The sequence below is a fragment of the Neltuma alba genome, unplaced genomic scaffold (genome assembly GCF_004799145.2).
Source record: "Neltuma alba isolate B1F8T4 unplaced genomic scaffold, ASM479914v2 tig00004174_pilon, whole genome shotgun sequence".
Taxonomy (NCBI): Eukaryota; Viridiplantae; Streptophyta; class Magnoliopsida; order Fabales; family Fabaceae; genus Neltuma; species Neltuma alba.
Window position 1 is genome coordinate 23,479 of NW_021633593.1, and position 16,669 is coordinate 40,147.

Genomic DNA, 16,669 nt, shown 5'->3' on the forward strand with positions numbered 1-16,669 from the left:
GTGTAGACCGGTTGTGAGTCGTGGTGGTGCACGGGGCCACATTGTCGGTTTGTTATTCCTTGCTCAGGTGAGAGGTAACCACTTTCCAATCCTTAGTACTTGCTTCTGTGGTATTGTGAGTAGATTTATGTTTTGTGCTCTAAGTAGTAATTATGTTCAAACTGTATGTTGTGTATAAAAAGGAAAACCGTCTTGTGGGGTTTCGACTAATGATGAATGAATTTTGGAATTGTGAAAGTTACGCCACTGAATGAGGTTAATTGTGAAATGATTATTACTCATTGATTATAATTTGAGCATGATGCATTAATTGGGAAATTGGTGAGAGTTTTGTCTGTTACTACCACGTGGTAAGGCCTCCATTAATGCATGATGGTTGGCTTAGTACGTCCCCCATAGTGAGGGATAGGCCTTTTGGCTCCCTACGCCCCCCAGAGTGAGGGATAGGCCTTTTGGCTCCCTACGTCCCCCAGAGTGAGGGATAGGCCTTTATGGCTCCTTACGTCCCCCATAGTGAGGGATAGGCCGGCTTCGGCTCCTGAAAATCCCCCAAAGTGAGGGATTTAGTTGATGGGATTGCATCATTGCACTTGCATGAATTGTTGTGGCTATCGTTATATATTATTTGTGAACTGCCCCACTTGACACCTTACGAGCACCTATTTAGTAGTACCTAGTATTGGAAAGGTTGGTTACTGAGACTTTGTCTCACCCCATGGTTTACAATGTTTTCAGGTGAAGGTTCCGGGCGTGGGCCATCGGGAAGAGACGCAGAGGCTTGAGCTTAGTTAGCTTTAGGCCTCTAGCATTTGTATATGTATGACTAGTATATATTGCCACATTTAGGACTGCTTTTTGATATATTTGACTACCCGGCCTTGTCGTAAACTGGAGAGAATGTATCTCCTTATTTTGGTTGGCCGGAGGCCATTGCTAGTGTTTTATGAACTCTGGATCATTTTGTTGGGAATCACTTAGATGGGCTAATGTGATGTCTGTTGTTACCCGGGCCGGAGGCTCGGAGGCCCAGTAGATGTATATGAATGGATTATTTTAGTTGCATGCAACGGTTTAAATGTGAATTCAAAATTATGCAAATTTCTTCCTCCTATGGTAGTTCATTTAACAGATTTCCTTTTCTACCATAATAGTGATTTTATGATAAGTTATAATGTTTTGAGGTTAAGGGTTTTACAAGTTGTACCAGAAAAACACTACTGAGGGATCTGGCGTTAGAGGGGCAGAATTGATGCCGGATGAGAAGAAGAAACCACTAACTCTATAAAGAGGACCAATGAGTACCTCCAGAATGGAACAGGGAGGAAAACTAATCATGAAGGCCAAAAAAGTTTATAGGCCTCAAGGCAAGGAGAATGACAAGCCTAACACAAATTTTAAGGATAGGCTAGCTACAACTAGTAAGCCCAAAGAAACAGAAAAGATACAGATGGTGGAACAAACAATTTGAGTGAGCAAGAATCAGCCTAAAGTAGCTAGTCAACATATCCATAAAGTATTAAGGCAAAATAAGCTAGATGGTGGTGTATAAAAGAGAATCCCAATAGAACATAAATAACGGGAAGTTGAACAAATTGGAGGAAAACATAATAGAGGTAAACAACACTTCCCAACACACAGTAACAGAGATAGAAAGAAGTGAGAGATATAGTAGAAACCAAAATCCTAAACCACTTGACATCAAGAATGACTAGGCAAGAGGATCGATGGGAGTGGAGGAAGAAGCAACCACTGATTTGGCAGAAGATATTTGGGACGATGAAGAGGATGTGCCCAATATGGGAAAGAGCAGATACGTACCCCTCTCTTCCCTTACTCTCAATTTTTTTCCATGATTATAGCCTGTTGGAATTGTAGGGGAGCCGAGGGCCTTCCCTCACCTCATTAGAGACATGGTAAGAAGGAATAATATTGATGTTTTGTGTATCATTCAACCCCATATAAGCAGTTAGAAAGCAGATAGAGTGATCAGAAAATTTAGTTTCTCTCATTGGATTCGAATAGAAGCAACAGGATTCATAGGAGGAATTTGGGTCTGTTGGAATGAAGGTGATGTTAACATTGAGTATATTTCTTCTACAAAACAATTGCTACACTGTAAAATGGGGAGCAAAAACTCGGATCATAGTGCTTTTGTTTCTTTCATCTGTGGGGAGCCAAACTATCGAAAAAGAGGAAATCTATGGTAAACCATCAACGCCATAGCGAAACATACAGTGGAAGCTTGGCTCTTAGTAGGTGATTTCAATGCAATCAAGTACCAAGAGATAAAGTCAGAGGAGTGGTACAAATGCTAACTCAATGGATGTGTTTAACAGTTGTCTTGACAAGACAAGCTGATTGAACTAAATAATCCCCACGATCATTTTACTTGGGAGCGGGAGAACATAAAAGAGAAGCTTGACTAGGTTTTTTGTAATTTCCAGTGGGAAAACATTTTTCTCCATACTGATGTGAAACATGATCTTTTCTATAAACTAGACCACAAGGTGGTAGTTGTTTCTTGCGATAGAAGGGTACTTCCCAGGACAGTGAACAGAAGATTCCACTACCAAGTGGCATGGGTGGTCGATGAAGATTTCTCAAAGATCGTTTCTCAGGCCTAGCAGGAACAAGATTAGTGCAGTGGGGTGAAGAAGTTTCAAATAGCTGCTTCACAGTGGAATATAGAGAAGCTAGGCAGCATTCCAAGGAGGAAGAATAAGATCCTAAGGAGACTTGAAGGAATTGAAAAGATTAAGAAACAACGGTCTGATTATGGTCTACATAGGTTAGAAAGAAAATTGTGGGTAGATTATAACAAGATTCTCCTCTAAGAGGAACTGATGTGGTACCAGAAATCTCAGTATTAGTGGTTGCAATGGGGCGACAAAAACATGAAATTTTTCCATGCCTCAATGATGTTTAAAAGGAAAAAGTAGAAAATTATGGCTCTAAAGGATGAAATGGGAACATGGGTTACAGAAGATAAGACCCTACACCAGATGGCAAGTAACTTTTATGAAGATCTGTACACAAAAGATGGACAAACTCTAGAAGACCCCTATTGGCCCAATCTGTTTCCTACTTTTTACTAGAACAATTGGACTAGATTAACAGAGAGTTGATAGATACGGAGATTAAAAATGCAGTGTTCTCTATGGGAGCTTTCAAAGCTTTGGGCCTAGATGGCTTACAGCCACACTTCTTCCAAGCCCTTTAGGACTAAGTAGGGCATAGCCTGTGTGAGATAGTCAAACAAGTGTTCAGAAAGCTAGACAAAATTGAAGCTATCAATCAAACCAATATAGTGCTTATCCCCAAAGTAGACTAGCCAACTACTTTGAAGGAAATGCGCCCAATATCCCTTTGCAACATTAGCTTGAAAGTAATCACTAAACTGATTGCAAACAGGCTTTAATTTGTCATGAATCAGCCAGTGGGACCCCACTAATGTAGCTTTATTACATCAAGATCAAGCTGTGATAACATTATTAGAGCATAAGAAGCTATTCACCTAATGAAGACTAAGTGAAGTAGAAAAGGGTTAGTAGCTATCAAAGTGGACATGGAAAAAGCTTATGACCGCCTGGATTGGAGCTTCCTAAAAAAATACTTTGGAAAGTATTTGGGTCCCGGTTAGATTGACAGATATCATTATGCATTGTGTAAGCACAGCAACCTTAAAGGTTTTGTGGAGTGGAATAGAAGGTACTAGTTTTAAACTGTCATGGGGGGTGAGACAAGGAGACCCACTTAGTCCATACCTGTTTGTGCTAGGCATGGAAAGACTAGGACACTTGATCTCAACTGAATGCTAAGCCCAGAGATGGAAACTGCTCAAATTTAAAAGTGATGAATTTGAAATTTCTCACTTATTTTTTGCCAATGACTTGTTACTGTTCACTAAAGATTCAGCAAGATAGATGAATATCCTCAAGCAGGATATGCAACGCTTTTGTAAGGTGTTGGGACATAAGATTAACCTGGGAAAATCCAAAGCTTTCTTCTCCAAGAATGTTCACATGAATAGGGCACTTGCTGTAAGCCAAATTCCTAGAATTGGAGTCACTCTTGACCTTGGAAAATATCTAGGTGTATCCCTTATTCACTCACGGATAACGAAAGAAACCTTTAGGCACACATAACTAAGAAGGGTTGGACTAGATTAGCATTATGGAAAGGGAGCTATCTAACAATGGCGAATAGAATAGTGCTTATCAAAGCTGTGGTGTCAACTTTACCTTCGTATCAAATGCAATCTAGAGAAAATTAGTAGGAATTTCTTATGGTGCCAAGATGCAACCATAAAGAAAATGCACCTGATAGCTTGGGAGAAGATTACCAGGAGTAAAAAGGAAGGGGGATTGGGCATAAAGAATTTGGAACAGCAGAATAAGGCCTTCATAATAGAGCTTTGTTGGGGATTAATCACATAACCTGAGGCGTTATGGGTATGATGTCTACAGAGTATTTATGAATGTGGGGAAGAGGCAATACCCTCGATACATAGAGGGAAATATAACTCATTAACTTGGGGAGAAAACTTAGGTCCAGTGCTTTGGGTCCATTAGGTCCAGTTGACTAATAAGATGCTGCCATCTGGATCATTTTTCCACATCAACATTTAACCCCCTTAAAGATTCTGTTAAACCCTGTTAGCCTAAACATATTTATTTATTTTTTGAGTGAACAATAAATTTCTTCTTCTTTGTTGCTCCTACTGTGAATCGTGAGATTGATTTATTCTCTCTTCCTCAACCACATTCACAACACCACTCTTCTTGTAAATTGCTAGTCTCGAAGCAATGCGTTCATCCCTTTCATGGTGATACTCTCTCTCCTCACTGCTCCCCTTCCATGGCAAAGCCATCAATACAAAGTCATCATGGATCACAAAACCACCATTCATGGCGACGGCTTTGAAATTGATGGAGGTTGATCTGATAGAAGAGCGGTAAGTGAACTCACAAGAACCTAAAGGAATATTACGATCAGAAGTCTGCGAGTACGATGCCATATCGACAGCCAATAGTTTCCAGTTTGAAAGGTAGCAAGTCAAAGAGAAGAGTGTTGGTGGCATTTCGTTGGTGAGGAGCAATACTGTCATGAATGAACTCAGGAGGAATTTCTCTTCAGTAGTGGGTAATGCCAACTGCTGTGAAGGTAGATGAGGAGAAAAGGGGTGTAATTAGACTAACGGGGTTTAACAGAATCTTTGGGGGGGGGCTTAAATGTTGATGTGAAAAAATAATCTACATGGCAACAACTTATTGGTATACTGGACCTAAGGCACTGGATCTAAGTTTTCTCCTTAACCTGGAAAGCAATTACCTCCGTCTAGGAAAGCTTCTTAATTGGGATTGGGAGATGTATAAATGATGGTCAACCTATAAAATTTTCATGGGATAGATGGACCCCTCTGGAAGCACCACTCATGGATATGCTACCCACAATCTAGAGCATATAAGTGAAGAAGAAAAGGTAGCTAATTTCAAACTCCCTATCGGTGGATGGGATGCGAATCCATGGAAGGAATTTTTTTCCCGACTGGGTGGTCCAAATCCTTGTAAGGATAAAATCCCCAAACAACGATAAATCAGATGGTTTTTGTTGAAGTGCGCTTGATGGTAGATTCACAGTCAAAGCTGCTTACAACTTCTTGGTTCATTCAGACAGGTCTATTAGTCAAACAGAATGGACAAGATTTTGGCGTTAGCATATGCTAGAGAAAATAAAACTTTTCCTCTAGCAAGTTTCCTATGAGAGATTAAGCACAAATGCACTTAGAGCAGAGGGTTAGCTCTTACAGATAAATGCCCTTTGGGCTGTGATAGTGAGGAGAGCATAATACACACCTTGAGAGATTGTGAGGCCAAGAGAGGTGTGGAGTTTCTTTCTTAATTCTAATAGATATCATATATTTTCTCTTGTGCTTTACAGGTTTGGCTAAGGAAAAATGGGATCATAAATCCCAGCAGAGCTCGTTTTCACCGATGGCCATGGACAAGAATATTTGATCATGTGTGTTGGCTAATATGGACGGCGCGCTACAAACAAGTGGTTGCTTCTAATAAGACATGAAATGAATTTAATTTTTTTTCTTGTTTTTAGTGAAGAGAGTTTAATTAATATCCATGTTGATAATATATAAATCAGGCAAAAAAACTGAATGATGATATAAATGAATAAATACTAATATTAATAATTAAATAATATATTGATGATATGGTGGATACAAAATCTTGGTGAGAAAAAGAACTAAAAAAAAATTATAACATCATGGGAATCCGTGGTTTTACTTTTATTTTTATCTTTTTTTAAAAAAAATCTGAAGATAAGAAGAAACTCAGAAAGTTAGAATATTTCGTTAGGAGTATTTAATACTTTTAAATTTATATTTTAGTATTTGATAGGTCCTGATAAATAATTACAACTTTTACGATGTTTTTAATTGATATAATTTTTTGCCGTCCTTTTCCCTCATTTTCCATTTTTTTATCAGTCAAAATCGGAACAAATGTAAAAAAAAAAAAAAAAAGCTTTTTCCGCCGGTCAATGCATAATTGATGTAGGAAGTTTGTGTTTTATTTCAATACTTTTGTACTTAATATAAGAGTTAGTTGTGAATTCAATTTGGTGTTAAATATAAAACTTCAATCTATTTTATCTCTTTTATTTATTCATTTTACTCTGATGTAATCCTTATATCATTATGTGCACATGTTAAGCGGTTTTCATTAAAAAGTTGTTCCAATGCATATAATTAACAAATGTATTTTAAAAAGAAAAATACATATTTATTTCAAATAACTAACTTAATTAATTTTCTTAATATTCTCAAATAAGTTATCTAGTATTTATATTAAGAACTAGAGATTTTTTTTTTTTTTGCTAAAGCATAGGTATCCTCCTATTGGAGGCAATCCTATTCGAGGTACTATCGGGCACTAAATGTGGACAACTCTCCCAGCAGGGATTTGAACCTTGGTTCGTCACGTTATGAGAGACTAGCCCCTTCCGCTAAACCCAACCCCTGTTAGTACTGGAGATGATGTTTTGTTAACTTGCTTTTTCCACATGGTAATGCACAATTGATGCAGAAAGTTTGTGTTTTATTTTAATATCTTGCTCTGTATTTTCCTTAACACACTAACACTTGAAGCAAATGCAGTCAGCAATGTATGACATAAGAAATGCGGTCAGCCAACAATTAAACCACAGTTAAACTGGCTAATTAAACCACAAATTTTCAGTATACAATCTAATTAAAAGTTACTCAATCTGCTTGTCAATTTAAATACCATAAAGCCACTGGTCCTAATTCCATCGTGTCAACAACTAGGAAATAATTTCAAAAGAAAATCCCATAAAAAGAAATTCAAAATCACTAAATCTCAAATAAGAAATTTTCATAACAGTGCATTGTTATTTATAAGTCCAATGTTGCTAATATCTATTAAAATATTGTTATCAAACTTAATTTGAGATTTAGTAATTTTAAACTTTTTTTATGGGATTCTTTCTAATTTCAATCAAAACTAATTCTTGTTTAATGCACAAAACCGTAAAGGATAACAATTTAAAGAAGTGAGTGGTGGACTTCTTTTTTCCCCCAGATGCCATAAATGAGTTGAGTAAAAAAGTGAAGTGGATGTTCCATATACATGGCCCTAAGCATGACTAGGCCAACTAACGATCAAATGTTTGGAAGTGGGAAAATTTGTTAACATTGCATTATTTGTTAAGACGTTGGCAAAACATTAGGCCTTTAAATATTTAAGGACATCAATTGCACTCCACTAGACACTTGCGAATAGAATTGAAATTAAACCCTAAACATAATGTTAGATTAATTAATGTTGGCATAAAATTTTGAAAATATATAGCTTTAATTTAATGATTTAAATTTTGTGATAAATTCATTCTATATAAAAAAAATTCTAAAATACTACTGAAGTATATTATTAAATCATATATAAATTTATAAGTGAGACAAATTAGTTTATAAAAAAAACACTAAATATAAATACTTTAAAATAATTTAATATCTTTCTTAATTTTCCTAAATTAGTCGATTAGGTTTTATATCAAAAACAAGATGTAGTATAATCCAAATTTTTGTAGAGAACAATACGTAAAGCATACCATAATTAATAAAGTCATGGCATGTGAATTACTCCTTCGGTCCTAAATGGCTTATTATACTGTAATTTAATATCTTTCTTAATTTTCCTTATAGTGTGTATAATGGTCTTATATTTAGGACCGGAAGAGTATATAATAAGCTCAACACTTAGCTTGTAGCAGCAAATCCAACTAGCAATATTCATATTCAAATTGCATGATCTACTTCAAATCTTCAATACTTCCATATACCCCGCTTGAAATAAAAGTCCCATCAAGCCATCAAAGGCCTTTCATAAGCATTTAGATCAATCTACAATCAGACGTCAACTAAAATATCATTAACAATAATATTATATCATCTAATTAAAAGAAATGAAAATTAACCAAAGCCTTTAAGTAACAATCTGACGACAATGACTCAAAAGCAGAAGCAACAACACATCAATATAGATCCTGTAGGAGACCGAGAATGATGATTCATCTATATTTTATTCATCACGATGAGGTAGATTATATACATGAGTGAGGGGCAGTTGAAATTAATTGTGACCGAGAATAAGGGAGAGGATCAAGGAATATACACTCATATATACAATCAGATTCGAATCACAATTAATCCTTATAAAATCGGATCTGAATTCTCACACTCCCCCTCAAGTTGGACCATAGATGTCAATCATGTCTAACTTGCCAATAAAGTAGTCAAACTTGTCTCTTGTCAACCCCTTTGTAAGTATGTTCGCTATCTGTTCGCTTGAGGGAATGTATCTTAGGCAAATTATGCCTCTATCAATTTTTTCTCTTATGAAATGCTTGTCTATCTCCACATGTTTTGTTCTGTCATGTTGGATAGGGTTGTGGGAGATATCTATGGCTGCCATATTATTTGAATATAGTTTGATAGGTAGGTTAACATTCTTCTTCAATTCTTCCAGTACCCTCTTCAGCCATATCCCTTCACATATACTGAGTGCTAAAGCTCTAAACTCTGCTTCAGCACTGCTTCGTGCCACTACACTTTGTTTTTTGCTCCTCCAGGTAACAAGACTGCCTCAAACAAAAGTGCAATAGCCCGATGTGGACTTCCTATCATCTTGGTCACTTGCTGAGTCAGCATCTGTGTATATCTCAATGCTTTGCTTGTCAGATTTTTTGAATAGTAGTCCATAACCCGGGGATCCCTTCAAGTATCTAAGAATTCTATAGACTTCATTAAGGTGCTTTTGCTTAGGATCATGAGAGTGTTGACTCACCACAATAACTGCAAAGGCGATGTCTAGTCGGATATGAGAGAGGAATATGAGTTTCCCCACGATTCGTTGATATCTTCCCATATCCACGGCTTTACCAATGTCCCCCTCGTCACTAATCTTATCAACTCTTATGGGTGTATCACTCGGTCTGCATCCCAGCATCTCTGTTTCCTTCAAGAGGTCCAAGATGTACTTTCTTTGAGAGATATAAATCCCTTTCGTTGATCAAGCAACTTTCACCCCAAGAAAATATTTCATTTCCCTAAGATCTTTGATTTGGAACTCTCGGGCCAGTGCTGTTTTAATCTGTTCTATTTCTGTCACATCATCCCCTGTGAGTACAATGTCATCAACATATATTGCCAAGACAGTTATTTTTTCCTTTTTATATTTGAAGAACTTCGTGTGATCGCTCTGCCCCTGAGTATAGCCCTGCCTTTTGAGTACCTTGGTGAATCTTTCAAACCATGCTCTCAGAGATTGCTTCAACCCATATAATGATCTCTTTAGTTTGCACACTTGACCAGGTTTCTTCCCTGGGAACCTTGGAGGCAACTTCATGTTAGACCTTTTCCTTGAGTTCTCCATTGAGGAAAGCATTTTTGACATCCAATTGATGCAGAGGCCAATCTAGGTTGACAGCTAGTGATAGTAAAATTCTGATTATGTTTAACTTTGCCACTGGTGCGAAAGTTTCTGTGTAGTCCTTGCCATAGGTTTGTGAGAAACCCTTGGCAACCAATCTTACTTTGTATTTTTCTAAGCTTCCATCAGCTTTATTCTTTGGATTAAACACCCACTTACATCCAACCGATTTTGCTCCCTTTGGTAGGTTTACCACTACCCAAGTGTTATTTTTCTCAAGAGCTTCCATTTCTTCCATAACTGCCTGTCTCCACTCAGGTAGGGCCAATGCTTCATCAATGTTAGTTGGTACCTTAACATTCTCGTCAACAACATTGCTTGAGAACTTTGAAAATGTGAATGAAGTCATTCACATTTTAGTTCATTGTTTATTATATATTTTTAGTTAAAATATTAATTAGTTAAGTTGTTGATTATTAGGTGTAGTTGATTGAATAAAACTTGAAAATATTAGTTATGTTAGCATCAGGTTTGAGTTTATATTTTGAAATGGTTTTGCATTCTTCTGTTATGCTAGTTAGAATTGATCTATAATTAGCATTGCAGGGAGATTGTATAGGAAATTGAGTCAAAATTAGTTTTTTAAAAAATGAACCTTTCATGACAGTTATTTGATTAACCATCGTGAAAGGACTTTTTAAAATAGTTAATAGAAAAAATGCCATGAAATTTTTTTTTTTCAAGGCGGTTTTATAAAGTAACTGTGGTGAAAAAAACTTTCACGATGGTTATAAACCTCCGTGAAATTCTTTGTTTATAATATCGATGGAATTCACTATGCCTCAAAAACTGCTGTGTAAAGCCTTTTTTACTCATTGTTAAGGGTCTTTTCTCCTGTAGTACTAACTAAGATACCTATTTTTAACTTTCCTTTTAGTTATTGAGGAGTATTTAGTTCTTTCAATAAGATTCACAAATCCTTAATTTAGTCTCTTGGTCTAATTAAGAATTTGTTAAAAATATATGTTAGAATTTGTATTTTGGTATTTTAGCTAAATTTAATTAGAAGACTCCCTAAAAATTATTATTATAATTTAAAATATTATTTTTAAAATTTTAAATTATATTTGTATTATATTCTTGTGAATATATTTTGTTTATTTCATGTATTGGTGTTTGTTTTTTAAAAGTTAAAAAATACAATTTATATTTTAGAAGAGAAAATGGATGAGAAAAAGGAGAAGCAATCCAATAATTGATATAGGGAGACTAACTAATAATTAATGAGGTCAAAAATGAAAAATAATACTAGCTCTGATGCTTAATATAAGAATTAGTTGACTAATTTGAATAGATTAAAAAAATAGTTAAGTTAGTTATTTGTAATAAATAGGTGTTATCTTTTCTAAAATATCCTTACTAGATATGGAAACAGGCCAGGGCAGGTCAAGCCATCGCCTTAACAAGCTAGGCCTGATTTGTATCAAATAGGTCTAAACCTAGCCTGTGACCTGTTAAAGGCTTCCTTTTTAGCCTAAGCCTGGCCTATACAATGGCCTAGCCTGAAGCCTATTAATAGGCCTGTATTTTTTGAAAAACTATAAACAGGCTAACAGCCCCAAGCCTTCCAACAAGCCAAAAACAGGTCTTAACAAAATACAGGCCAAATGTCTTTAAATAGGCCAAAAACAGGCTTTGACAGAATACAGGCCGAATGCCTTTAAACAGGCCAAAACAAGTCACTAATAATATGAACAAGAGCTGCCAAACACGGAAAAAAAAGAGCATACGACTAAATAAAATGTAATCCAAGAATACTTAAAATACAAGTTGAGATAATGTTATTAATCAACAAGAACATACCAAATACAACAACATTACAACAAAACAAGTTTAAGAAGAATAGCCACTAGTAGCAAATCATCAAATTTTCAACATAATTTCTTCAAGACATACTTGTTGCGAAGCCAATCCCTACCATAAATAAGTACTTCAATTGATTCTTCATTTAATTTGGAACGATATTCATCAATAACTCTACCTCCAACACTAAAAGTGGACTCTGATGTCACGGTTAAGATTGGAATAGCTAATATGTCAGCAACTATTTCAGATAAAATCTTACACTTCATGCTATTATTTTTCTACTATTCCAAGGCACTGAAGGAGTTAGAACTACCATCAGGAATGTCAACACCATCCTCAAGATAAGCTTTCAATTCTGATTTCATTGGGGGAACTGCTTGCTTTTCACGAACATTGCTCATGATTTGGTCAAATCCAGTAACTATAGAAGAACCAGGTGCATTGGTAGAAGAGTCGTTATCAGCATATCAACTTCATTACTACCCGTTGTCTTTCCTTTATACATGCTTACATACTCATCATTTATTGATTTCAAAGCACTCAGCACTTTATCTATATTCTCAGAAGCCACATAATCAAGCTTATAAATCAAAGGAAAGCAATAATTAACAACATATAATTTGCACTTGGGATCCAAAACACTTGCAATGGCCATTAACATATTGCATTCTCCCTAATATTTGTCAAACTTCTCCTTCATTGAAGCTGTCATTTCTCTTATGAAGAAATCACCATCTTCTATGGCATTGTTAATTACTTGTTTCACTCTCCAAACTTTAGAAAGATACAAATTTGCAGTACGATACTTACTACCTGAGATGACATGGGTGGCTAGATTAAATAATACTTTTAAGAGTTTACAAATGTTCTCAACCTAATTCCAATCCTCTTCTGATGGTGCATAGTTGTAATGTAGCTCTCTTTCCTTATATTTAGGAAAGACAACCTTGAACTTCAAAGCAGTAGATAGCATCATATATATCGAATTTCACCTTGTTGGACAATCAAGAATAAGCTTTCTTTCCTCAAAACGTTTCTACTCAACAATATCACAAAATGCTTTTAGCTTTGAGTCATTATAATTAATATATTTCACATTCACAAACATTATGTATAATGTCCCTAATTCTTCCAAGGCCATCTTACACCATTAAGTTTAATATGTGTGCACAACATCTCACATGAAACAAATCACCGCTTAGAGGTAATGAACTACTAAGTGATAACGTGTCCTTAAGAGCTCTTAAACAAGAATCATTATAAGAGGCATTGTCAACTGACACAAAAAACACTTTGTTTTCAATACCCCAAGCCTTCAAACACTTGAAGATAGCATCTGCCACATCAATTCCTCGTCTAGGAGCATGAATTTTCACAAAACTCAAAACTCGCTTTTGAAGATTCCATCTCGGATCAATGAAATGCCCGGTGATAACCATGTATTCAGCTACTTGGTGAGCTGATTTTCACATATCAGTAGTCAAACTAATCTTGTTCACACCCTCTAATAAGGCCTTCAATTGTTTCTTCTCTGCCTCATATATGGCATAACAATCAGTTCTTGCTATCTTGCGAGATATTGTTTGAAATTCAAAATTTGCATATTGGAAGCCCCACATCCAAACTTCATCCTCAACAATGTTAAAAGGATGTTCATGCACAATAATTGTAGTAGGTATTATTTTCCTCATCTTTTCATTAGAATATCTAGCACCCGGTGTCAAAAATGTTAATGTTCAGATTGGAAGGCTAAAACAGAATTGTGGTTGCTTGTTTTGCAAAGAAACAAGCAACTTCCCTTGCAAACAAGCTTGGACATGTCTTCGAAGATCGCTGGTGCTAGCTCCCTTCCTTGAATACGCAAGTAATTGTTTGCAATACTTGCATTTCCCTTTGATTCCCTTATCGGTTTCAACTTGATCAAAATTTTCCCAAATGGTAGAGGTTTTTCGCCTCTTCTTTTGAATAATACTATCATTACCATCATTTTCTTCATTAGTTTATTGACTAGAATCTGTTGGTGCTTGTTGACTAGCCAATGGCATAATAGCATTTGAAGGACCTAAATTAGATGACATTGTTTCACTCTCAAAATGGAGATGAAATTAACTAGAAATGAATCACAAAGCATATATTAGTATTCCATTCTTGATGCAAAATATCAGTAAAATAAATTGGAAAAAAACAATCATGTATCAACAGTAACACAACATTAAAAGAAAAAACTATATGAACTCTAAAAGCACCAACCGAGAAAAAATTAACCCCCTATCATTTCCTAATTAATCCTGTAAGTACATACATCCAAATTCTTCATTCTTATAGACCCTATCATTTGCTAATTCATTCTTCTATGCCACTAAAACAAAATTCAGTAGCAAGCCTAATTCAGAATTTATCATCATTTTTATGCCACTAAAATAAAATTCAGTAGCAAACATTACAAATTCTCCACGGTGATAGAGTTATCATCATTACAAATTTGTACTTGGCTTAATACCAAAATCATCTCCACAGAGAATAGAGAGCTCTAACCAGCAAGTATTACATCTACGGTTCTATAATCACGCGATCAATGCCATGATACTCCTTTGAACATTGAAAAATAAAAGATGATCCTCTACTCTACATCTACAAATAATTCTTTAGATAAAATCACAAAACCAATTAAGCTTTAACCTCCGAGTTGTGAGTTGTGGCTTAAGAGTCAATATGGCTTGTAGGAAGCTTATCTGGCTGACGAGCAATGAGGACTGATGAGCAGAAGTTGTCAACATCGAGCAATGAGGACTGATGGTGATGGTTCAAGCTCTGACCTCCGAGATGTGGCTTCGGAGTACTATAGGTTGTGACTGTGAGGACTGAGGAGGAGGATGACTCAACCCCTCTAATGTTATGGCTTAGGCTTCGGAGTCGACACCGTCGAGGATATATAGATCAGAACGCACAGGCATGAAGATTGAAGAGAGGTATGCAATTGAGCGATCGTGCCACTGACTGTTCTTTGTGCTGATGCTGATCGACGCCGGCATGGCTGTCTATCTGACTCCGAGAGACTGAGACTAAAGTAGAAGAAGGAGACCAGAGAGGCAGAGACTAGAGTCTGAGAACCGAGGTGAGACCGTGAGAGGAACGCTGATAGTTGAAAATTGAACTGAAGATTGAAATAAAAAGAGGGGAAAACGAAAACCTAATGTGGAGTAAATAATTTTTTAGCTAATTTACTTAATAGGGTTTAAAATTATATATCATGTAAAAGAAGTAGCAACAAAACGAAATGGTGCAGTGGTGAAGTAACTTTTCATCCACTCACAGGTCTTGGGTTCAAGGCCTACATTTTGCATAATCCACCTATTATGTGAAGAAACATAACAAGCTCAGGCCAGCCTGATAAGTCTTATAGCCTTCTCATGGAGCCTGAGCCTGGCCTGTTAAGTGAAATAGGCTTCTAAAAAAGCCTGAGCCTGTATTTTTTTTTTTTTAACAAGCCTGGCCTGATTAGGCCCAAAATAGGCCAGGCTGTAGGCCCTTGACATGCCGCCTGATCTATTTCCACCTTTAATCCTTGCTAATCAAGTGTATTGACTAGAACTACTATTATTACAGAAAGTCCTTGGAAAAAAAAGGATAAATATTAGAGATAAAGTAGATTGAGTCTTATATTTAGGATCAAAATAAAAGTTAAATGAGTTCTTATATTAAGGACTAGAGGTATTACTAAAAACTTCAAATATGTTATTAGCTAGTATTTTTTATAAATAGGAATGTACTATCTATTAAAAAAATGAAGAGAGCATAGTATAATTTTTTATTTAATTATTATATTATTGGTTTGAATCGATTCATCCATCCAACAGTTTCAACTATGGTCTATCTAATAAAAAAGATAAATGGGGTGTTTGGATATCTCTCGAAGTGTTTTTAAAAAAAAAAAATTTTCATAAATCAAAACAAACTCTTTTACATATTTTTTTTCGTATATCGTAAAATTACTTTTAAAATTATGGTTTGATTTCCATATAAATATCCTCAAAGATCCACAAAAATAGATAAAAAATGATGCAAGCAAAAAGAGGCATTATGCATGTGGGCACGTGAACGATAAAAGTGATTACAAGAGAGGGGGGCAGGGTATATGGCTTCATGGGTATCATTTTATGTGAAAATCACATGCTCACTTCATCTTCTCAAAGCCTTTAGTTTTTGTTATAAAAGCCTAGTAGCTCAATTTGTGAACTGGGTTTTAGTGTAAACGGACTAACAATAAGCCTTTATTTGCTATGTAAGATATTGATTGTAGAAATCCGTCCACATATTAAAGGAGAAGTAGTATGAATTAATTAATTGTATATAGAATAGGGATATTTGATTTTCAAATTTAAGTGATCTTTGAAGTGTTGTTGCAATCTCTGTGAAGAAGGCAATAATGGAGAGGAAATTCTTCCTTGCATTCACTAATGGGATTACAATCAAGAAGAAATTAAGAAATAATTTGAAAAATCAAATATCCCTATTCTATATACAATTAATTCCTATTATTTCTCCTATAATATCGGAAATTCTACAATGATAATTTCAAAATTTCTTAAAACAAACTGGTTTTTGAAAAAAAAAATCCAGAGACAATCAGAATGATTTGGAGATAATATTATGATTTATGATCTCGTTTAAAGATCTCTGTCTTTTTCTTTATGTTAGTTTTGAAGGTAAAAATTAAATTAATTATAGAATAAAATTATTGTTATAAATAAAGAAGAAATAGAGAAGAATCATAAAGAGAAAGAGAGGATTAACAAGAGAGAGTATTTCTCATTCTATTCAAGAGTGCTTAATACGTT

General features: G+C 35.4%; 2 protein-coding genes across 2 annotated transcripts; both read right to left on the bottom strand.

Moving 5' to 3' along the window:
• Nucleotides 1-9,179: 9,179 nt before the first annotated feature.
• Nucleotides 9,180-9,542, bottom strand: LOC114743902 (uncharacterized mitochondrial protein AtMg00810-like). Its single transcript, XM_028932105.1, has one exon. The coding sequence runs from the start codon at nt 9,540-9,542 to the stop codon at nt 9,180-9,182; it is 363 nt and encodes a 120-aa protein (XP_028787938.1).
• A 400-nt stretch (nt 9,543-9,942) lies between these two features.
• LOC114743903 (uncharacterized mitochondrial protein AtMg00820-like) lies at nt 9,943-10,374 on the bottom strand. Its single transcript, XM_028932106.1, has one exon. It carries the CDS (start codon nt 10,372-10,374, stop codon nt 9,943-9,945), a length of 432 nt encoding a protein of 143 aa, XP_028787939.1.
• Between the last annotated feature and the right edge of the window lie 6,295 nt (nt 10,375-16,669).